Source organism: Manis javanica, chromosome 5 (assembly GCF_040802235.1).
Source record: "Manis javanica isolate MJ-LG chromosome 5, MJ_LKY, whole genome shotgun sequence".
NCBI classification, from domain to species: domain Eukaryota; kingdom Metazoa; phylum Chordata; class Mammalia; order Pholidota; family Manidae; genus Manis; species Manis javanica.
In genome coordinates, this window is record NC_133160.1 from 24,069,793 (window position 1) to 24,094,519 (window position 24,727).

Below are 24,727 nucleotides of genomic sequence, written 5' to 3' on the forward strand. Positions count from 1 at the left end.
TATTATTATGTTCCAAACAGGTTTCTCATGTTCTCCAGGTTGGTAATTTTTCTAGACCCCAGTGAGCCTATAACTGAGTGCTCCGTATTAGCTTTCCCATAATTGGAATAAGCAGTGATTATGTGCACCATGCACAGGCCCTTATGTGTGATGTGTGAAGTTCTTCTCTTACAGATTGAACTAAATGAGAGCATTGGGGGATGGGTGTAGTTGGGTCACTAAAGTGTTTTTTTTGTCTTTAATTTATGGGTGGGAGGATATTAAATTTGTGATTGAAGTGCTTTGGGGAGAAGTTAGCAAATAATCAGTACACCTGAATACTTCAAAAGGTCTTGAAGCATTTTTATACTTTTCTTATTAGATTAGGACAGGCCTATAATAAATTTACCTTCCTGAATCTTTGAGATTTGAAGCAATCTTTTCTTGTCTAGCATGAACCTATGTTCCATAGAAAGAGTATAAGATCTCAGGAATATGAGAGTAGGCTTTAAAGAGAAAGTCGTATCATCTAACTGAGGGTTTGTGATTTGTCACAGGTGCCAAGACAGCAGTGTGAGGTCAGCTTTTACGCCCGTGCTGACCAAAGGAGTCCGTACTCCTTTTGTGCCTAAGTAAGTGAGAATCCATCTGGGTGGGATTTCCTATTTGAAAAAAGGTCATTATCAGAGTTATTGTCCTGTAAATTTTCCTCCTTCAAATCAGAGAGGAACATTTTGAGTGACTTGCCACAATAACTACTTTGTCTAATTCCTTTTACTATTTTTCATTAATATGCATAAAATATGCTAAGGCTAAGAGGGTTTGTAGATACATTGAATAACCAAGTACGTAACAAAAATATCACAAGGTTTGTGCAATGGATAACATGCAACAGTACAAAATTTAAGAAAAATGTTAGATTTCTGCATTTGAGCTTAATTATACTTGAGGAAGAATTGGCTGGGAGAGAAAGAGGCTGCAAATGTTTGTGAAAAGACTTGGGGTAACTTACATCTTTAATTTGGGTCAGCACACTGTCATGGCTGCCAAGAAAGCTTAACATGCTCCTACTCTGTGCTGATAGGAGAACAAAGACGGGGAAGAGGCAGGTCAGTGGTAGTGCTCGAATGCCTTAGTCCCGTGGTCCATGGAGCACTGTTGGTGGGCTGTGCTGCCCTGCAAGACGAGGCAGACACAGACTGAAATTCACTGGGAGAGAGGGAAGCAGCTCAAGATGTCACGGGGTGGTGGTGGTGGGCAAGGGGGTTCTAAAGGTACATAAGTACTGGCCCAGAGGAGAAAAACCTGAGGGGCGTAAGGAAGTGAGGGAGGGAAGGACAATGGTCTGCCAAAGTCTGAAGGGCTGTCACAGGAAAGGAGGACAATTGGCCCGGTTTGGCTCCAGATGGGATCCATAGGTGAAGTAGGTGAAGGAGGAAGTATGTTTTCACCCAGTGTAGGAATAAACTGGTCTCTGGTTGACATTCATCAGCCAGACATAGTGAGCTGTCTGCGCTGTCACAAAGGTTGAATGGCTAGTTCACAGGAAAGATGTTTAGGAAATTTCTGTTTCAGTTTGAATCTTAGAAAAAGTGGTTGGTTCCTCCTAATTTTTTTTGACAGCTTTATTGAGGTACAATGGACATAAAATACTGTGCCTCTTTAAAGTGTACAATCTGATAAATTTTGATATGTATCCTTATCAGAATTATTGTCCTATACATTGTCCTCTTTGAAATCAGAGAGGAACATTTTGAGGAACTTGCCACAATAACTATTTTGTCTAATTTCACACCCGTGAAACCATCAGCACAGTCAAGATAATGAACATCACCACTCCTGCCAGAAGTTTCCCCGTGCCCCTCGGTGAAGCCTTAAAACCTCCCTCTCACCCTGCCCCTGCTGCCAGGCATCCATTGGTCCCCATTCTGTCACTATAGATTTGTGTGCATTTCCCAGACTACACATAAGTAGAATCATATGTTTAATTTTTAAAATACTTAGCTTTCCCTTTCTGACTTTGTGAGACAGGTTTAGCTGAATTAACAGTAAAATTAACATTATCCTTTTTCATTACATTAGAACGATTTTGTGACCATGGGATAAAGCCTTAAAACAATGTTGTTGCCTTTCAGTAGCACATCTGTGTTTTTCCCTTTCGTTTCCCTTTTAGGCCTGGGCCTCTGAAGAGTGGCCGCAATGTCCAGAGCTCAGATGGCCGCCTAAATAAGAGATTCCACCCCTACACACGTGGCATCCCTATGTCTGGTCGCAGTCACAATGCCATTCCCAGCGACCACAGCTCGACTGGAGGGATCTCTCAGGTACATTCACCTGGTGGTGTGGAAGAAGTGGGGTCTTTGCATTTATTAGTTGATTATGCAGTGTTTACTAGCCGCCTTCTGTCAGATGCTGAGATCACCTCTAAGGCAACAGCAGTTACCAACCCGTGAATGATCGCTATAGACCAGTGGAACAAACTAGAAAGCCCAGAATGCTTATGTGGAAACCTGAATACAAGGCACAGCCATTATTATAGACAGATGGACAAAGGATGAATAATTCAAAAACTGGTACTAATTTGATTAAAAAGGTAGATTGAGTCTGGATTGCATTGGGTCATAAATTAATCCTATAGGCACTGGGAATTTAATGAAAGTTTTTAAAATAAGTGGTTATAATTCTTTTTAGAAAGGATGTAGTGTAGACTGGAGAACAGATCAAGTTTCGCTACCAGAATGACTTGGGTTCAAATCTTGGCTTTGGCACTTAGTAGCTATAGACTCTTGGGCAGGTAAATGACTTGAACTCTCTTTTTCTCATCTCTAAAGGACTGTTGTGAAGACTGAAGGTAATGTTTGAAAAGCACCCATTACAGTGCTTGTCAGTAAGTGGGCACCCAATATATAGGAGCTTGAAAAAAATAATGCATGTGTGGAGGAGGTCTTTGAGAGGAGAAAGAATTTGTCATAAGTTTTCATCCATACAGAAGGCTCTTAGGGTAATATAAATGACATGTTAATGATAAATGCCAAATATAGGAGATGAAGGCCCCAGCCAGGCAGTTATGGCAATGCAGAGGACAACAGTACGAAGTCTTTATTCTGCGCTAGGCCCTCTGCTGAGCACTGTACATACATTTCCTCAATCAGTGATCACAACAGAACTATGAGATACATAGTCATTGCTCCTCCTTACAATTTCACATCAAATGTCCCACATACACAAAAGGAAGGGAAAATATCATAATGAACCTCCATGTAGCTCCATCAGTTAACTGTTTTGTCAGTCCTGTTCCGTCAACACCCCCACCCCAGGTTGGTTTTGCTCTTGTGTTTTAAAGTACAAACATGTTGTTTCACCCGTAGGTACTTCAGTGTATTTTTTAAAGTTTTTGAACATTAATAACCACAATACCTCTATTCCTCTGAATAATAATAACTTAATGTTAGTTATTCTCATTCCAATTTGCCCTTATTACCCTTATTATACAGTTACTTTGAATCAGGGACCAAAAATCAACTCATTGCATTTGGTTCTCATGTCTCTTATACTCTTTTTTTTTTTTGAGTATTAAGTATGTAATTAATATATGTAACAAAAAATCTGAAGGTAAGACTGTACACTTATGGAAATAATGATTCTGACCTACTTCATAAGGTAGTTGTGAGGTAGTACATATAAAGTGTTCAACAGTTTGCATTGTCCATAGTAAACATTCAAGAAGTGCCACCTATTACTATAATTTTAAATAAGTACAGTCCTTTAATTTCAGGGAACTTAATTCACACTCAGAGCTTCAGACTTAACATTATACAATGCTATGTATGGTGGCCTAACAAGCAGGCAAAGTAACAATAATCTTAAACTTTTTTACAGGTTGTTTTATATTTTTAAGATGTGCCCTTCTTGGCTTTTAATCTAATTATAATGCTTTGAAATTATGCATGTTTTCATAGTGTAACTTCAGTCTTGAGCAATAGTTATGTTTAAATTATTATGATGTACTTTTGTATCACAACAAAATTACATTGTCCTCATAGGATTGCATTTCAGTCATAGAGAAAATGAAGAAGGACTCATAATTGTAAATTATCTTCACTTTAATCAGCATAATGTACATTATCATTTTATTTAAAAGGTTATTCATTGAAAATCATGAGGTATTTATTGCATAGATGCCTTTAAACTTGGGTTTTAAATATAGGTTTTGTTTTTTCTCATTCTAGAAATGTTCATTAGTTTATCTTAATTTGAATTAATTGGAAATGGCAGTCACCTGGGGGAAAATGCAGACCTAAATGTAGGCTCGTCTCCGGGCTTCTCTTCTCTGTCTTGCCTCCACAGCGTCTCAGTGCTTTAGCAGCTCTTTCACACTGCCATGCCTCCAAACAGATGTGCTCTTCATCTTCTTCAGCATTTGCTGCTTGCCCTCAGCAGGCGGTTGGTCTAGAACACTGTACTAGGCCTTTGCCACATTTTGTTGTAAAGTTCCCATTACCAGTGGAGCCTGTGGCCTACTGCAAGATGTACACTCACTGACACTGACAGCTTTTGGATATTCTGTTGTGAGTAGTTAGCAGCCCCCTACAGATGTGTGATGTTTGAAAATGTAAGTTCTCAGAAGCAGGTGTCAGGAAGCAGAGACTATATATGAACCTTCTTTACACGATGCCTCATGGGAAGAACGGGCGGTGAATAGTGAACACAGTGCGATCAGCCCAGATGGCAGCCCTCATATTTGGAGTGGTAGCACAGCTACTTGACTTAATTTGATTTTTCCAGAGGAACACTGGTAAACACCCAAATCTGAGCTGTGCAAATTAGAAGTTCTAGCTTTGCCATTGTAAATCATTACCAGCATTAAACTGGTACTGATTATGTAAATTAGTACCAGCATCAAACTGGTACTAATTATGTAACAGAGAAAGTGAACAGTCCTCTGACTTCTCTGTGTGTGGCATTGGTGTCTCCATTTGTCTTAACAGGACATACTGTTTTCCAAGGCAGAAATATTTACAATGGCCTTAAATTGTCTAACCTCAAGCTTGCATTTCTAACTTCTTATCCCTTTATATGTACCCCATAATTAAGGCAAATCAAAATGGTTCCTAAGAGCACCTAATACTGATACTTCCCTGCATCCTTACCTTTCCTTGTTCTGTTCTCTGTCCAGAATGACTACCCATCCCACTGCAAGCCTATAAAGTTTGTCTGTCTCCAAGGGTTTTTTTTTTAAGTCAAATCATGAAGGACCATCTCAGATACCACCTTCATCCACTGATTCTTCTAACTGAACTCTGCATAATCTTTTCTTAGGCTCCTGACCAGAGACCTTCTTTATCTTTGGTTGCTGTCATCATTTTGTGTCCTGCCCTGTCTCTTTTCCAGATTGTAAATTTCTTGATGATGGAACCACGATACTTATCTTCAGATTCTTTGTAGAGTTTGAAGGTATAGTTTGAATCCTTATGAAGCAGGAACTAGGCAAATAAAAATGGAATTCCAATGCAGAGCTAACTGCCAGAGACATAGACTGTTTTTATGAGTTGCCTTGTTGCATATTCCTTGTCCACTTCTCATTTGACACCTTCATTATATTCATATGGAACTTTGAGACTCCATCTTTACATGGTACGGATATTAATTCATCAGTTTAATGGAAAAGACCTGCCTTTTAATGTTGCTTATGGTTTTGTTTTTGTTTTGGGGTGTTTTGGTTTCCTATTTTCTTTATAGATTATGGAAACATTAGTATGGTTGAAAATTCAAATGGCACAAAGGGTGTATAGTAAAGTCTCTTTCCCATGTGACAATATTTTTATACAGAAAGGTTCCTAGTTTTATGTAACCGCCTGTCAGCTTTCTGTCTTCTCTCTCTGGTACAGTCTCTCCCTACCCAACCTTATCTAACAGCTTGTCTGTTTTGTTACAGTCCTTTTCTTTGTTACACTTCCAAATGTAAATCTTTTATCACGTCTGTGTTGTACGTCTATGCACAGTCTATGAGGTAGAGAGAAAACACTTTTCCCATAATTGTTGAACTAGATTATCCTGAACGCTGGCTAGTCACGGATGGATGGCTGTATGGATAATTATCATATGACAGTAAATACCATAGATATTGCAAAAGTCACAAGTGTCACAATAGCATATTTTTAAAATTTAATTAAATAAAACTGAAAATTTAATGAAAGCAAGACCAAACTAGCTTACTGGTTTATCTTCACTGGAAGAGTTTCTGAGTTTCCCTTTATCATGTCCATGGACTAATACGGCATGACCTTGTATGCATCAGAGCTCGCTCTCAGCCGCCACTGAGTATGACGTTCCACTCTCCAGGATATGCAGAAAGCACGCTCATTCCTCCGCCATTTATTAGCATTCCATTACTTTCTCTGACTTTATAACCCATAGTTAATACTGGCAATTGACTCACTTTCCAGAAGCCCCTCTTCACAAAGAAATGTTTTTTAGTCACTTGGAGAGGAGACTTTATATACAGTGATGGGTTAGAGCCACAGAATTATGTTGAAGGTCAGCTCCTAAGTTATTACATAGGGTCAGTCACGTGACTTGTGTTTGGCTTTTAGCTCTGTAAGAGAAGAGGTTCCAGTGCCTCACCCTTCTCCATCCCCAACTCGTGCTACATGAAGACAATAGAGAGGCCAGCAAAGAAAATGAGGTAATCGCTGATTTGCTCTGTGGATTAATGAGAGGGTAGGAAAGGAGGGGAATTCACTTGGCTCTCAGGCTTTCTGAGACTCCAATTTGGAGAATCAAAGCACTTCACATCCAAAGGGCAGCGACATTGCCGCCCTGAATCGCTCTCGTCTCTTGCAGTCATCACATACCTACCACACCTGCCTCTGCTCCCCCTCATCTTCAGCGTGAGGGGCTGGGGTGTAAGGGGAAGGGCCGCATGGGACAGAGTGAACAGAGTGACTGATGGGGGTGGGCAGCAGGCTTCACATTCTAGACCCCAGCTGACCCTCTAGGTGCCCGACTAGAATGCCGCTTTCTTAGAGAGAGAGCTGTGACTACAACTCTCAGACATTTGGCAGGTTGTATGGAAGGTCCTGGAGATTGTTTTGTGCTTGTTTTAAGACAAAGGTGTCTCTGTGGCTTCTCTCAACTGCCTCCCTTCATTTCTTTAGGAATTCTCTTTGATTTATTTTATTTGTTGTCTTGACACACTGCAATCTTAGTCATGGTTGTTCTAGACTTTGGCCAGTGGGTAGTTAGGAGGGTTTAAGACATTATCCAGCACTTTTCTAGACTTAATTGTGCCTCTTCCTCCTACAGAGAAGAGGAGCTTCCTCCTAACTCTGGCTCCTCAGATCCCTTGGGAAGTGAGAAGGGGTCCCAGGGAGAACAGGGTAAGTTGACGAACACATGGCATGTGTTGGCGGTAGTGTGTATGGAGGGCGCATGGACTACAACCCACCAGAAACATGTACTAAGCCTTGATTTGTGTGGGGCATGGTAATTACAGAGACAGATGTTCCTCTCCTTCGGGCTTTACGGTCTGGTAAGGGAGAAAGGTGGCCCAGACTCATATAGCATAACCCAGGCCACATGGGGGGTTCAGGGTAAGGTAAGCCTAGGTGGGGTAATCTGTGCAGTCCAGGCAATTTCTGTCCAGTAAGCAACCATGTGCACACATTTGGAGCGATTACCACCTCATGGCTTCTTGACTGTTAGAAATAATCTTGCCAACACCATCCAAGAGCCCAAACCATGGAAGATAGAATCTCAGAGACACCTAGTGAAAGTTCAGTATTAAAAACTAGGCTGGAAAGACAAAGAGAAGAGAAGAAAGTAAGTCTGATATTTTATTTGCAGCTACAACCACATCCCGGAAGGCCAACTCCAGGGATTCTCCACCCAGCAGCTCGCGGCCACGTAGACGCAAATTCCAACTGGTGCCGTCCAGGCGAGGGATCCCACTTATCATGGTATGGTCTGTCCACCCGCCCCTGCCCACCCCAGCCTGGCTCCCCTGAGTCCCAGGAATGGAAGGGTCAGTGCAGGTTTCTTTCACTGCCTTCTGACTGGCTCGGCTTCTCCTTTTCCTCTTGGTAGCCTGAAGCTCCCATGCTCGGCTATACCATCACAGTCGAAGAGTATGAGCAAGTGCAGACAGAGTGGCTGAAGACCGTCTTCAAGGATAAGACTGGTAAGGAATACGAGTTAATTTCACACTCCAGAGACGGTTCCCTTTGGTTATATTTTGGTCTTTCTCCTCTGAGAAATCCAGCTCTTGGGTTCTCAGTGGACTCCGAGCACAGTGAGCACTGACATTGAGAGGAAGCATTTCTACACGAGTTCCCCTGAGTCCCTGAGCCTCCCCGTGTCCTGCGAGGCCCCTGGAAAGAATTCTCCCACCAGGGAGGACAAGCCTTTCTTTCTTCCTTCGAAACTGCCTCAAACTCTGAGAGTGCGAACCCTCCTGGCCCTCCACCGTCTAATCTCATCCTGCCTGCTGCGGGGACTGCTGCTTCCTCAGCCTCCCTCCCAGCCCCAAGCACTAACCTGCTGCTGGGGAGCTTGGGGAAGTTGGCAAACTCCCTGGGCCTACCTTCTTTTCCAGGTGAGTGGGACAGCTTTCTGGGGAGCACACAGTGCCATCAGCCTCTGCTTAGGGGAAAGCAGCATGCCAGCCAGTCACTGAAATGGTTGAACCTGCTCTGGCTTAGCACACCTGAGCTGGTGCAGGCCTGACGGCTTCAGAACACTCTCATCAGGAGGGAATTGTAGGGAAGGGCCTGCCATCCTTAAAGCTGGAGAAGGCCGCCTCGTTTTGGTAGTCAGAGGGCTGCTGGCTTGCAGCCCATTCCTTAGCTGCTCTCAGCTGTGCTTGGGTTTAGATGATTGGATTTTCTTTAGTGTCCACACATTTAACCCCTGCTAGGCCAAGTTTTATCCCCTGTTGTCTGTCTTATGATCTGTGAAGGGTAGAAATAAAGAGCCTTTCCCTGATTTTGAGCAATGAATACTTTAAGAACCTGTGGTAGAGATGAGTCATATTTGCTGACACCTGAATCCCTGGCACATAAGTCTTCTAGAGCACCAATACCATCACATTTGAGATACCAAAATACATGTTTTCTGTTCTTCCTAGAATCTGCTGCAGTGGCAATGTTGGGGGGAGGCATTGTGTATTTTCCTCATCCTTGTCCCCACCGTGACAAGCAATTGAAAGGCAGAGACACAGTAGTGAAGGAGAGGAAAAGATTTATTTAAAGTTACTTAGACAAAAGGAGCAGGTGACTCAGAGAGAGAGCAGCACCCTGCAAGGTTCAAAAGAGAGAGTTTACAGTGAAAAGGTTACACACTTAGAAAGTGCAGGCGACCTCAGGGAGAGGAGTGCCCTGAAAGTTTGGGGTTCCCCCTTTTAAGGATTCTTCAGGAATGTGACTAAGGGCTGGGGGTGCAGACCTGTTAGGTGGTCTTTGAATACCCCGGCATTTCTTGGCTGGGAGCATATCAAGACTGCCTGCCCGGCCCCCAAGGTGGGCTGAGTTATTGTCTGTTTGCTAAAGTGTAACTTAAGAATCTTCTTAATGTCCTGGGTATTAAAACCCAATCTTATTTTTAAGATGGAATCCTTCCTGCCTGTTACTGTGTTGTTTATGCTGGCTTGCTTGTCATTATTAATTGGGCAGATTGCAAACTACTTCATTAGGGAAAAAGAGTATATAGGTAAAGTTAAAAAAATAAGCTGGGCCTGTATGATTAACACAATAAAGGCATGGGCTCTGCTGAGGTACCCTCCTTTCTCTGGGGAATATTCAAACATTCCAGGCCAAGCTGCTCCACGGCTTTTCTGAGCTTCCACTAATTAACTCTGGGTCTCTTTTAATGGGCTTTTTCCTGGCCTTATTCTTTTTCCATCCCACTCACATCTATTTTCCTGCCTAACAGGGTGCGATCCCTTCCCCTCTGAGAAAGAACAGGATCAGAAGCAGGAGAAAGATCTGACCTCACTGGCAGTCACACAAGACCAAGATTTGCAGGTAGGCAGCAGAGCTCAGCGACTAGCCATTTCTGGCAGAACTTTTCCCAAACCACAGGAAAGCCAGGTAAAAATACCTTCCTGGGCCTCCTGCCTCCCAAAGAACTCAGCCTGGGAAGTCCTGTTGAAGCACCCAGTGTTCTGTTGGCCTGGCCCTCCACAGCTTAGGGCTCACAGAGAAGCACTTTCTGGTAGAAGCCATGCGCTGATGAGGTCTTTTTCCATTGGTACAGGATCAAAGCCCTGAGGAGCCTGAGAGAAAACACAGGTGTTTAGAAAACAACATCGACATCAGCAGGAACTAGCCTACGTCCCTTGCCCCTACCCCTGACACCTTACCCATATGGAGACTTCGGCTCCTCCTGGGAAGAGCCTCTGACCTGTTGTATAAACCAAATTGACTACAGCACATCTCTGGCTTCATCTTGCAGGGAGGGAGGGGCAGCCCTGGAGGCCACTGCCCTCTCCTGGAGGAAGCAGTGCCTCAGGCTTTTTGCAGGAGGGGAGGCAGGATGTGGCAGAGCAGAGCCTGATTGATACCTTTGTTTACTTGAACGGTTCCACTGGTGAGGCTGGACAGAATCAAGAAACATCTGGACCACCAGCTGAAAAAATGGTGGCGTGCCAGGCGAGACAGAGGCTTCCTCCTAAAACCACATATAATACGAAAATATAACTAATACAACTAATCCTGAAAAAGCAACAGGAAAGAGGGCTGCGCCAAACTACAAACACCTGGAGAAAAGAATGAATCTCACAGAACTGGGTAACATACCAAAGCTGTGGCCCGGCAGGACCCAGGCCCTTCCCCAACCCCAGCTCTCAGGCAGGGAGGAAGAGAAATGGAGCAGGGAGGGAGTGGAGGCCTGGGACTGCTGAACACCTAACTCTGGACATCTGCTCTGGGAGCACAAACCTACATTTCATGGTGTTTTCATGGTGCTCTCGTGATTAGGGGGTTGGAAAGCTAAGACAGGCAGCATTCCTGGAGACACTGAGATTCCAGCCACTTGTGGAAAGCAGGGATCCATATCTGGCAGCTCTGGGACAAAAGGTGGGCAGTCTGAGAGACTTCCTAACAGCAAGAGGGCTGCTAAAGGGTCAAGGATGACACAGAGCTTACTGCTCAGGAGAAAGGACAGGTAGACAAAATTTTCCAGGGTCACTCTTCGCACCAGGTTGGGAACTTTCACGATCTTCAGGAACTCCAGCTCCCTGGCTGGCTGCACAGCTCCAAGAACCCACAGCTCCGCGATAAGCAGCCTACTGCACCTTTCTCCCGGCCAGCACCACCTGGCTCCCAAACCGACAAACCGTACCCTGGCATTAGGCCGACCAGAGGGAAGCCCTGTCTACAGCAACTACAAATGCAAAGCATAGAGGCTTATACCTGTGTGCTCGGCCCACTGGTTCTGGCAGTGGAGACAGGCACAGCAGCCAGGAAGCAGGAAACATCTCTTTCCTCCCTGCAGGCATCAATAACACTCCCCTACAACCCCCGACATTGCTTCAGGGGCTGAGCAGCTACAGAGAGTACAGCTTCTGAGCACTAGAGGGCACCAAATACAAATATGAAATGCCAAAGGAACCAGGAACCTGGTTCAAAGTAAAATTATGAATATGAATACAACCCCTGAGAAAGATTAAAATGAAATCAACCTCATGAATCTGCCTGAAAGGGATTTCAAAATAAAAATCATTAACATGCTCATGGAGGTACAGAAAAATATTCAAGAACTCAGGGAGGAATTCTGGTTGGAGATCCAATCATTATGGAACACAGTATTAGACATGAAACATACAATGCAAAGTTTTAACAGCAGATTAGATATGGTGGAGGAGACGATAAATGAATTAAAAATTAGAGGAGAGGAATACAAAGAAGCTGAGGCACAGAGAGAAAAAAGGATCTCTAAGAGTAAAAGAATATTGAGAGAACTGTGTGACTAATCCAAACGGAACAATATTTGTATTATAGGGGTTCCAGAAGAAAAACAGAGAGAAAAGGGGATAGAAGGTATCTTTGAGGAGGTAATTGCTAAAAACTTCCCCAATCTGGGGAAGGAGACAGTCTCTCAGGCCATGGAGGTGCACAGATCTCCCAAAACAAGGGACCCAAGAAACACAACAAGAAGACATATTATAATTAAAATGGCAAAGATAAATGGTAAAGACAGAGGATTAAAAGCAGCCAAAGAGAGAAAAATGATCACATACAAAGGAAAACCCATCAGGCTATCATCAGACTTCTCAACAGAAACCTTACTGGACAGAAGGGAGCGACATGATGTATTTAATGCAATGAAGCAGAAGGGCCTCAAAACAAGAATACTCTACCTGGCAAGATTATCATTTAAATTTGAAGGAGAGATTAAACAATTTCCAGATAGCAAAAGCTGAGAGAATTTACCTCCCATAAACCATCTCTACAGTGTATGTTGGAGGGACTGCTATAGATGGAAGTATTCCTATGGCTAAATAGCTGTCCACAGAGTAAAGAAAATAAAACCAGAGTAAATAAAACCACAGTAAAGAACGTAGGCCAATTAATTACTAAGCCGATGCAAAATCAAATCAACTACCCCCAAAGACGGTCAACGGATAGACAAAGAGTACAGAATACGATACCTAATATATAAAGAATGGAGGAGGAAGAAAAAGGAGGAAAAAAAAGAACCTTTAGATTGCGTTTGTAATAGCATACTAAGTGAGTTAAGTTAGACTGTTAAATAGTAAGGAAGCTACCCTTGAACCTTTGGTAATCACAGATCTAAAGCCTACAATGGCAGTAAGTACATACCTCTTGATAATCACCCTAAATGTAAGAGGTCTGAATGCACCAATCAAAAGACATAGAGTCACCGAATGGATAAAGATACAGGACCTGTCTATATGCTGCCTACAAGAGACTCACTTAAAACCCAAAGACATACTCAGATTAAAAGTGAAGGGATGGGAAAAGATATTTCATGCAACTAATAGGGAGAAAAAAGCAGGAGTTGCAGTACTTGTATCAGACAAAATAGACTTCAAAACAAAGAAAGTAACAAGAGACAAAGAAGGACAGTACATAATGATAAAGGGGTCAGTCCAACAAGAGGATACAACCATTATAAATACCTATGCACCAAACACAACAGTACCTACATATGTGAAACAAATACTAACAGAATTAAAGGGGGAAATAGAATGCAATACAATCACTTTAGGAGGCTTCAACACACCACTCACTCCAAAGGACAGTTCAAGCAGACAGAAAATAAGAGACAGACGCAGTAGAAAACACATCAGAACAGATGGACCTAACACACATCTACAGAACATCCCATCCAAAAGCAGCAGAATACACATTCTTCTCAAATGCACATGGAACATTTTCAAGAATAGATCATATACTAGGCCACAAAAAGACCCTCAGTAAATTCAAACAGATTGAAATTGTACCAAAAAGCTTCTCAGATCACAAAGGTGTGAAACTAGAAATAAATCACACAAAGAAAACAACAAAGCCCACAAACACATGAAGGCTTAACAGCATGCTCCTAAATAATGAATGGATCGATGACCAAATAAAAACAGAGATCAAGCAATATGTGGAGACAAATGACAACAATAACTCAACACCACAAAATCTGTGGGACACAGTGAAGGCTGTGCTGAGAGGGAAGTATATTGCAATACAGGCTTACCTCAGGAAAGAAGAACAATCCCATATGAACAGTCTAAACTCACAATTAATGCAACTAGAAAAAGAAGAATAAATGAGGCCCAAAGTCAGTAGAAGGAGGGACATAATAAAGATTAGAGCAGAAATAAATAAAATCGAGAAGAATAAAACAATAGAAAGACTCAATGAAAGCAGCAGCTGGTTCTTCAAAAAAAATAAACAAAATAGATAAACCCCTCGCCAGACTTATCAAGAAAAAAAGAGACTCTACACACATAAACAGAATCAGAAATAGGAATGGAAAACCACTACACACTCCACAGAAATACAAAGAATTATTAGAGAATACTATGAAAAATTATATGCTAACAAACTGGATAACCTAGGAGAAATGGACAACTTTCTAGAAAAATACAACCTTCCAAGGCTGACCCAGGAAGAAATAGAAAATCTGAACAGACCAATTACCAGCAACAAAATTGAACTAGCAATCAAAGAACTACCTAAGAACAAAATCCCTGGACCAGATGGCTTCATCGCTGAATTTTATCAAACATTTAGTGAAGACCTAATACCCATCCTCCTTAAGGTTTTCCAAAAAAGGAGAAGAGGAGGGGGAATGGTTCCAAACTCATTCTATGAGGCCAACAACACTAATACAAAAACCAAGCAAAGACATCACACACAAAAAAAATTGCAGACCAATATCCCTGATGAACATACATGCAAAAATGCTCAACAAAATACTACCAAATCAAATTCAAAAATACATAAAAAAGATCATCCTTCATGATCAAGTCGGACTTACTCCAGGAATGCAAGGATGATATAATATTTGAAAATCCATCAACATCACCCACCACATCAACAAAAAGAAGGAACAAAACCACATGATCATTTCTATAAATGCAGAAAAAGCATTCAACAAAATTCAACATTCATTCATGATAAAAACTCTCAACAAAATGGGTATACAGGGCAACTACCTCAACATAATATAGGCCATATATGACAAACCCACAGCCAACATGACACTTAACAACAAGAAGCCGCAAGCTTTCCATTTGAGACTGTGTACAAGGCAAGCACGCCCACTCTCCCCACTTTTATTCAGCATAGCTCCGGAGGTCCTAGCCATGGCAATCTGACAACACAAAGAAATAAAAAGCATCCAGATTGACAGGGAAGAAGTTAAACTGTCACTGTTTGCAGATGACATGATATTGTATGTAGAAAACCCTAAAGAATCCACCCAAAAACTACTAGAATAACTGAATTCAGCAAAGTTGCAGGATACAAAATTAATAAACAGAAATCTGTTGCATTCCTATTTACTAATGATGAACTTGCAGAAAGACAAATCAAGAAAATAATTCCATTCACAATTACATCAAAAAAATACCTAGGAGTAATCCTAACCAAGGAAGTGAAAGACCTATACCCTGAAAACAACAAGACACTCATGAGAGTCATTAAAGAAGATATCAATAAATGGAAATGCATCCCGTGCTCATGGATAGGAAGAATTAATATTGTCAAAATGGCCATCATGCCTAAAGCAATCTACAGATTCAATGCAATCCCTACCAAAATACCAATGGCATTTTTCAGTGAACTAAAGCAAACAGTTACAAAATTCATATGGAACCACAAAAGACCCCAAATAGCCAAAGCAGTCCTAAGAAGGAAGAATAAAGCTGGGGGGATTATGCTCCCCGACTATAAGCTCTACTACAAACACACAGTTATCAAGACAATTTGGTACTGGCACAAGAAGAAACCCATAGATCAATCGAACAGACTAGAGAGTCCAGGTATAAACCCAAACATATATGGTCAATTAATATATGATAAAGGAGCCATGGACATACAATGGGGAAATGGCAGCCTCTTCAACAACTGGTGTTGGCAAAACTGGACAGCTACATGTAAGAGAATAAAACTGGATTATTGTCAACCCCATACACAAAAGCAAATTCAAAAATGGATCAAAGACCTGAATGTAAGTCATGAAACCATGAAGCTCTTAGAAGAAAACATAGCCAAAATGTCTTGAATATAAACATGAGCAACTTTTTCCTGAATGTATCTCCTTGGGCAAGGGAAACAAAAGCAAAAATGAACAAATGGGACTACATCAAACTAATAAGCTTCTGTACAGCAGAGAACACCATCAGTAGAACAAAAAGGCATTCTATAGTATGGGAGAATATATTCAGAAATGACATGTCTGACAAGGGGTTAACATCAAAAATATATAAAGAACTCACATGCCTCAACACCCAAAAAGCAAACAACTGATTAAAAAATGGGCAGAAGATCTGAACAGACACTTCTCCAAAGAAGAAATTCAGATGGCCAACAGGCATATGAGAAGATGCTCCACACTGCTAATTATCAGGGAAATGCAAATTAAAACCACAATGAGATAGCACCTCACACCAGTTAGGATGGCCAACATCAAAAAGACAAGGAACAACAAATGCTGGTGAAGATGCAGGGAAAGGGGAACCTCCTACACTGCTGGTGGGAATTTAAATTAGTTCAACCATTGTGGAAAGCAATATGGAGGTTCCTCAAAAAACTAAAAATAGAAATACCATTTGACCCAGGAATTCCACTCCTAGGAATTTACCCAAAGAAACCAAGTTCTCAGATTCAAAAAGACATATGCACCCCTATGTTTATTGCAGCACTATTTATGATAGTCAATATATGGAAGCATCCTAAGTGTGCATTAGTAGATGAATGAATAAAGATGTGGTACATATACACAATGGAATACTGTTCAGCCATAAGAAGAAAAAAATTCCTACCATTTGCAACACCATGGATGGAGGTAGAGGGTATTATGCTTAGTGAAATAAGCCAGGTACAGCAGCAGACTCACAGACTCCAAAAAGGGACTAGCGGTTACCAAAGGGGAGGGATGCGAGAGGGTGGGTGCGGAGGGAGGGAGAAGTGGATTGAGGGGTATTAGGATTAGCACACGGTGTGGTTGGGGCATCACGGGGAAGACAGTGTAGCACACTGAAGACAAGTAGTGACTCTGGCATCTTTATTTTTAATTAATTTTTTATTAAGGTATTATTGATATACACTCTTGTGAAGGTTTCACATGAAAAAACAATGTGATTACTACATTTAGCCATATTATCAAGTCCCCACCCATACATGCCCCAATGCAGTCACTGTCCATCAGTGCAGCAAGATGCCACACTGTGGCAGTGACTTAAGGTAACCCAGTGGTGTCTATCTCGTGGTGTTCAGCGCCTCCGTGATCCCCTCCCCTTGAATGTGGCAGAAATTCTGACTTGCTTCTAACCAACAGAATATGGGAAAGGTGACAGGATTTATGTGGAATCATGTGTACATGATCACATTATAAGATTGAAGCACACCACATCTTGCTGGAGTTTCCATTTCCCTAGCTAGTTTGAGCCTTGAAATTAGCTATGTTGCTGAGTCCCGTGTGACCAAGAACTGTGGGCAGCTCTAGGAGCTGAAAGCAGTCTCCAGCCAATAGCCAAGAACAAACAGCAGCCATCAGCCCGCAGCTGCCAGGAACTGAATTCTTCCAACAACCTGACTGCGGATCCTTCCCCAGTCAAGCCCCAAATGACACAGTGACTACAGCCTACAGAGACCCTAAGCAGAGGAGACAGAGAAGCTGAGCCCAGACTCCTCACCCACTGGAACTGTCATATAATAAATGTGTGTTGGTTTAAGCCACTAAGTTTGTGGGAATATTGTTACTTGTTAGGCAGCAATAGATAATAAATCAGACATATGAAATCATTTGGAAGAAAATATACTGAAATGATGGTAGTGGTTACATGTGGGTATTGGGATTAGGGGTATCCTCCTAAGGAGGATATAGCCTCCAATATGCTTATAATACTTACATAACAATAGAAAGTTTTAAAGGAGACACCAGGAGAAAAACTACTTGCCACATCTAAACCGCCCACACACCCAGGGTACTGGGTCACCCGCTACACAGAAGCCACAGAGACTAAACCTCCAGTGCAGCTTTACCTGCAGGAGAGTGAATGTCGTCCTCAAACACCTTCTCCATCTCAGCCAGGTGCAGATGGGTAAACAGCTGGGACTCTTCTTGGAAGTCAGACTTCTGGCTAAGAATGACGGATGGTGTTTGGGAGCTAAGAACCTCCTTGCACTCCTGAGATCCACCTGTGCTGGACATCTAGAACAAATATGACTACAAGAACCAGGGACTGAGAGGGTTGTTTTCCTGAACTGAACATTTTACAGCACATCTTACTAAAAGAGACACTCTTTGGGGAAGGTCAGAGAATGTTGAATTATAGAGCGTTGCTTACTGATGCAAACACGTAAGTCTTTATCACTTTTAGACCTGGAAAGACGAAGGAAGATCTAAACTGCTTCTCCTTCCTTTGGAGAGTTAACTACTGTTCCCATTTAACAGAAGTCACAACTGAGGCTCAGCCAGGTTAGTGGACACGGCTAAAGTCCCACCTCACACTTAAAAGGACTCTAATTTATAAGGTGCTTCAGTTCAGTAACTATGTTTTTTCAGATCTCCAGTGCTCAGAATTCAAGACCCCAAAGAATCCAGCTTCATCTTCCCAGTCAGGCTGATTTCATGCTGACCAGCCCAGATACCCCTGGGTCAGATCTGATCATCTGTGCACCCACCAAAGCTCACTCAGACCCCACCACCCCAGTCAGGGGCTCTCTGCTTCCTCCTCCTGCTCACCGCCCCCCATCCCCCATGTAGCCTTCCCACCCCTCCAGCCCTCAGCAATGTCTCCACAGCCCCGACACCTGACTTAGCACAATGCTTTAAGTCACTAAAAGCTCAGGTCTTCAAAGGCTGCCTCCCTCAAAAGACTCCAGGGGTGGACGATGGGATAACCACTGAGTATTTCTCACTCCTCCACCCCAACTCCACCACAAGGGAAAAGGTTCTCAGCTTCCCATGAACACTCATTCATTCCCTCATGGTCTATACACACTTGCTGAGCACCAGGCACTGTGGACACAGCAGTGAACAGAGCGGAGCCCTGCCTTCATGGAGCCCAACAGATGAGCTAATTAGTGGTCTCATCATCCATGTGGGCCCCTGGGCTTAGAAATCTCAGCACCATCTGTTTCTCTTCCCTCTTCCCCCTACGCATTCCTACTGCCGCTCCTATTGATTCTGTGATCCATCTCTCATGTCTAAAACCTCCTCTCCCAAATCCCTGCCCTACTCCAAACCCTGGCCTGCTGCTGGGACAAGCATAATGACCTCCCCTAACAGGGACAAGAGTTTGGCCTTCCCTTCCGTCCACCTCCCAACACTGGCACCAGCCCTTTTCTTGAAAGGCAAATCTGATTGCCCTGGCTCTGACACATTCCAGGGGATCCCTGCACCCCACCTCCTGAGCTAGGCATGCAAAGCCCTTTGCTACACAGCCCTGGGATGTCTTTCTAGTTGCAAAGCACACACCATGGCCCATGGACAACAGCTGCTCCCCACCATCCTGGACACAGCAAACATTCCACTTTACTAACGTTGTTCCTCCTAATACAGACCGTCTCCCCCAGAGGTGAACTCCTACCCATTCTTCAAAGTCTGGCTCATACATCACCTCCTTCAAGGAGCTTTTCCATTAAGTTTCAGGTGAGAGTCCTCACTATCACCTCCATGCTCCCAAACTCTTTGTTTCTATCTGCCACACATACATACTTGTGCATGTCTGTCCATACGTGTAGACAGCAAGATGTGATGGGAAACCCATGCTGCTAAGTCCCAGAGCTCTGGGTTAGAATTCTGCCTGGCTCTCAACTTACTAGCTAATTCATCTTGAGCATATCACATCACTTCTCTGAAGCAAAAGTTTGCTCATCTGCAAAACAAAATCCACAGTACCCACCTTGCAGGGTTGTGGTGAGCCCTAGATGACACCCGAACACAGGTGAAGCCCCAGCAAACTGGAGTTGCACCATAAATGATAGCTCCTATGAAGCTCCCAGCCTCAGGGAGAACTCTCTGAAGGCAATAGCATGTTAATCTTAATTTAATCCTAATTTAATTTATACTAATTATTTCTATATTCGGCAGCCCCAAGCATGTCATAGACACTAGATAATTATCTGGCTGGATGGTAATTTGTACAGCCCACCTCACCATTACCACAACTTGGCTGGACAAATTAAGTATAGTCCATGTAGAGACTGCAAATTGGTAGCCTCGGACTCATTGCATTTGGCCAATGCAGTGTTTTAAAAGGAAAAACCAGCCTGCTGCATGGCACACTTAAGTTACCTACATGGTCTTGTAAACATGGCAATATGCAACCCCTGGCACAGAGACTGAGAACCAATAGGCTTCTATGCTGATGAGTGATTGGGTTGCTCTAGAATGTCTCCTCCCATCATCAACTCAGACAATTTTCTTACCTTTTGAGTTTGAGGGCTCTCTCTCAAGTCCTCGGAAGACACTGGTTTTGACCTAGAATAAGGAATCATAGTTGTTTTAACTCCAGTTTTGTAAGGATCATGTGGGAGGCTTACGTAGCCAGGTCACAAGGGGGTGGAAAAGAAGTCAGGGTCAAGGTGGGGGTGGGGAGTGCTGCCACATACCCATGGACACCCAGAATGCATTTGATGAGCATCCCCTTTCCCCAGGGGCTTCACCAGCAGGGAGCTTTTTCCAACCTCACACCTCACTCCTTTCCCCTGATGGAGTGAAGGTGTCCTGCTGAAGCCCTGAGGCTTCTCCAGTTACTATACTCCTGGCTTAATGCCAGAGGCTTCCTAAAAGACCACAGGTTTTACAGAATTAGAAGCAGCTTTGAGGCCATGTGGTAGTCCAACTATATTCAGATTAGGAAAACAAGGTCCTGGGGCAGGCACGTATCCAAAAGTTTTAAACACATGCTGTACGATGGGGCAGGACAGTACAAACATCCTCACCTGCCCTCCAATACCCCTGGGGACAGGAGTGCTTTGGGAGAGCTGGCAGAACCCTGCTCACAGCAGCGGGAGAGGTCCATGCCGCAGAGCTCTGCTCTAGGGAGGGCATGCTCCTAGGACAGTGGCACCTCCATATGAGAAGGAAGTCAGGATCTGGTTAGTATTATTGGAGTGTCCATGCACCTCCTCAGCGAGTCCCACCAGCAAGCATGGAGAGGGCACTCTAGGATGGCAGGGGACGGCCAGGAAAGAGTCAAGCCCAGACACGCTCAGGGGACAGAGCGAATGAGCCAGCTGGGCTTGACACAGAGCTCCCGGCAGCGGGGGAAGGCCTAGTGAAAGAGGAGAGGGAAAAGAGAAGTGGAAGCAGAATGGAGAATCTTATCTTTCACCAGGGAGTCTGAGCAGGCTGAAGGGCCTCATGAAATGCCTCAGTGCAAGATGCAGACAGGAGGAGGAGGAGGAGGGCTGACGAGGGCCAAGAGCGTCCAAGCTAGCAGTGCCCCGGCGCAGCTCCGGTGCGAGGGCCAAAGGAGAGAGCAGGGCCGCAGGAAAGGAGATTCGGGAGCAAGAACCAGGGCAACCCTGGGAAACGCTGGAAACATTCCCAGAGAAGGGAGCAGAGAGGGAAAGCGGCCTGACGCCTGCGATGCAGGGCTGTCCAATTAGAAACAAAGTGCAAATACCTGGAAATATGGGGACTGAAACTTGAGGATTGGCTACAGTTTAGGGGATAGAAGAGGAGGAGGTACATACAAGACAGTGAGTCACTGAGGAGGGCTGGCTGTGTCGGGGTGGGCGCCGATGGTAAGAAGAGGGCCACTAAGGTCAGCAGTTAAAGACCACCACTGAAAGAACCTGAAATGAATGCGAAAGTCCATCTCTGTTAATATGTGCATGTGTATGTTGGCACATGCATAGAAAGAGAGCTTGGAAAAATATACTCCAAATGTAATGGAAGTTATCTTTGGCAGGCAAGATTATGGAGGTGTTTCCATAGTCTAAATCATGCATTTCTCTATTTTTCATTCAAAAAAGATTCATGGCATTCATTAGGATTTATTTCAGTGGAATGGGTAGAGTGGTGGGTAGTGACTTAAACTGCTCATCTATGAAGACCATCTATGAAGACTAGAAGAATCATTGCGAAGCATTGTTCATAGAGGCAAAAATGAATGGCTATCAGAATAGGAACGGCTGAATTAATACACCTGCACTCAAACATCACCAAAGCACTCAAGGGGGGGAATCTGACTTCAGCAATTAGGAGGGATTTCCATGAAGTACTAATAATTAAGGAAAGATACAGCAAAGGGTACACACAACGATGCCAGTTTTTACAGAAGTGACAGGTACGTGTTTATACATATAAGAACACGTGTGTATGTATATACACACACATTTGCAAATAGGACTACCTTTAATAATTATGGGCTGAGGGCAAGAGAATATAGGTCCACATCAGTAAGTCTGCTTATTTTAAATGTTTATAAATCTAGTTAATATACTACTACATAAAATTCATTCTATTCTCTATAAACATGAGCAGCTTTATTCCTGAACACATCTTCTCAGGCAAGGGAAACAAAAGCAAAAATGAACAAATGGGACTGCATCAAACTAAAAAATTTCTGTACAGCAAAGGACACCATCAGTAGAACAATAAGGCATCCTACAGTATGGGAGAATATATCTGTAAACGCCTTATCCCATAAGGGGTTAACATCCAAAATATATAAAGAGCTCACACACCTCAACACCCAAAAAACAAATAACCTGATTAAAAAATGGGCGAAGCCGGGCACCAATCTGCAAAGAAGTAAAAAGCTAACCTTTTCAAAGAATATGGCTTCTCTCTCACTTACCAACTTTACAGTTCCCTGTATGGCCCCGGAAGATGGCTGGTTAGCCAGAGACGGGTAAGATTCCTCATGGGAGGAACAACCTAAGACAGGCACAGTCGCAGGGGGACCATCAGGTGAGAAACTGGGGATCAACAGAGGTGAGGCTTAGAACCTCACCCCCATTTTGAGAGAAATCTTCTGCAATCGTGGATGTTTTGTTGCCCTTGTCTAGCTTGGATTAATACTTAGTCTATAGGCACAGACCTGACCATCTACATTTGCCCTCTTACAGCACAAAATTATGTTTTCTACCTTTATCTTGCATCTACCTACCACTTCAGCATTTTATTAAAAAAAAAAAAACTAAGGGAGAAATGTGGGATTCACATATAAATCAAGTATAAAAATCAAATGAATAATCATATCTGACTTGATTGTTTATAGTTCATGATATGTGATCAAAACTGAACATTTCTGTGATATAACTGCCCTTGCATTGTTCACCATGTAAGAACTTATTCACTATGTAAGAACTTGTTCACCATGTAAGAACTTGTTCGTTATGCTTCAGAAGATTGGAGACTGTTGAGAATTAGGCTTGGGGTTGATTAATGACTGTGCATTGAGTCCCCTATACAGAATTTAATTATTGTTAACAACCATTTGATCAATAAATATGAGAGATAGCTTCTCAAAAAAAAAAATGAGTGGAGGACCTAAACAGACACTTCCCCAAAGAAGAAATAAAAATGGCCAACAGGCACATGAAAAGATGCTCCACTTCACTAATCATAATAGAGATAAAAAAAAAAACCAAAACTGGTTCTCTGAAAAAAAAATCATTCAAACTGATAAATCTCTAGCTAAGTTAACCAAGACAAAAAGAGAACACAAATTACAAATTTTAGAAATGAAGGAGGGATCATTTTTACTGAAAAATGGACATTGAAAGGATAATAAAGGAATTTTGTGATCAGCTTTATGTTCACAAATTTGCTAACAGATGAAATGGACCAATTCTTTCGAAGACACAAACTACCAAAACTCACAAAAGGAAAAATAAATCATCTAAATAGGCCTATATCTATTAAATAAAATCAATAATTAATAATCTTGTATTAGTCATTGATGGTTTCAATGACTAATTCTAACAAACATTTAAGGAATAAATGATACCAATCTCTTCCAGAAAACAGAAGCAGAGCGGTCACTTCCTAACTCATTCTGAGGCCAGTGTTACCCTAATACTAAAACCATCAGATTAAGTCATTTATAAGAAAGTATATTACAGACCTTTCATAAGTGTAGATGCAAAAATCCTAAAAAATATCTGCAAATCAAATCCAGCAATGTATAAAAAGAATTATGTGCCATGACCAAGTAAGATTTATTCTAGGTATGAAAATCTGGTTCAATGCTCAAAATCAATTGATGTAATTCATCACATCAACAGGCTAAAGGAGAAAAATATATGATCATATCAATAGATGCAGAAAAAGCATTTGACACAACCCAACAACCATGATAAAATTCTCAGTGACCTAGGAATAATAGGGGATAGTCTCAAACTTACTGATAAAGGGCATTTACAATAAACCTACAGTTAGCATCACACTTCATGGTGAGAATTTGGATGCTTTTCCCCTAAGACCAGGAACGAGTAAAGGATGCCCCCTCTCCTCACTCTTATTCAACACTGTACTGAAGTCCTAGGTGATGCAGTAAGAACAGGAAAGATGTACAGATTAGGAAGAAAGAAATAAAACTATCTTTATGCACGGATGATATGATTTCCTATGTATAAAACCCCAAACACTTGAAAACTCCTGGAACTAGTACATGATTATACCAAGGTCATAGGATATAGTTAACATGTAAAAGTTAATTGCTTTCCTGTATGCCAGCAATGAACAGTTGGAATTTGAAATTAAAGACACAATAGTGTTTACATTAGCACCAAAAACAATGAAATACTTAGGCACAAAGTAACAAAGTATGTATGGGATCTACATAAGGAAAATTATAAAACTGATGAAAAATATCAAAGAAGATATAAATAAGTGGAGAGACAGTCCATGTACAGGATAGGAAGACTCAATATTTTCAAGATATCAGTTCTATCCAGTTCGATCTATAAATTTTACACAATCCCAATCAAAACCCCAGTAAGACTTTTTTCATGGGTATTGACAAACTGATTCTAAGTGTGTATAAGAAGGCAAAAGACCCAGAATGGTCAACATAATACTGAAGAAAAAGAATAAAGTGAGAAAA

General features: G+C 42.3%; 1 protein-coding gene and 1 long non-coding RNA gene across 4 annotated transcripts in view; one reads left to right on the top strand and one right to left on the bottom strand.

The window, feature by feature from the left end:
• Nucleotides 1–475: 475 nt before the first annotated feature.
• On the top strand, nt 476–8,489 carry LOC140843065 (nuclear envelope pore membrane protein POM 121-like). Its single transcript, XM_073236729.1, has 6 exons — nt 476–611; nt 2,153–2,303; nt 6,573–6,664; nt 7,285–7,358; nt 7,825–7,937; nt 8,065–8,489. Exons 2-6 carry the CDS (start codon nt 2,241–2,243, stop codon nt 8,278–8,280), a joined length of 558 nt encoding a protein of 185 aa, XP_073092830.1. The 5' UTR covers nt 476–611; nt 2,153–2,240; the 3' UTR covers nt 8,281–8,489.
• Nucleotides 8,490–9,199: 710 nt separating this feature from the next.
• Nucleotides 9,200–24,727, bottom strand: part of LOC140849479 (uncharacterized) — a 34,506-nt gene continuing 18,978 nt past the window's right edge. For 2 of the 3 annotated variants that reach the window (XR_012131385.1, XR_012131386.1), the window contains 3 exons: nt 20,094–20,145; nt 17,703–17,871; nt 9,200–10,249 (listed from right to left, as the gene is read on the bottom strand). This is a non-coding gene — a long non-coding RNA (uncharacterized lncRNA). Of the gene's footprint in view, nt 10,250–10,537; nt 10,645–10,917; nt 11,040–17,702; nt 17,872–20,093; nt 20,146–24,727 lie in introns of all 3 variants that reach the window. The other variant, XR_012131387.1, reaches the window with a different exon arrangement.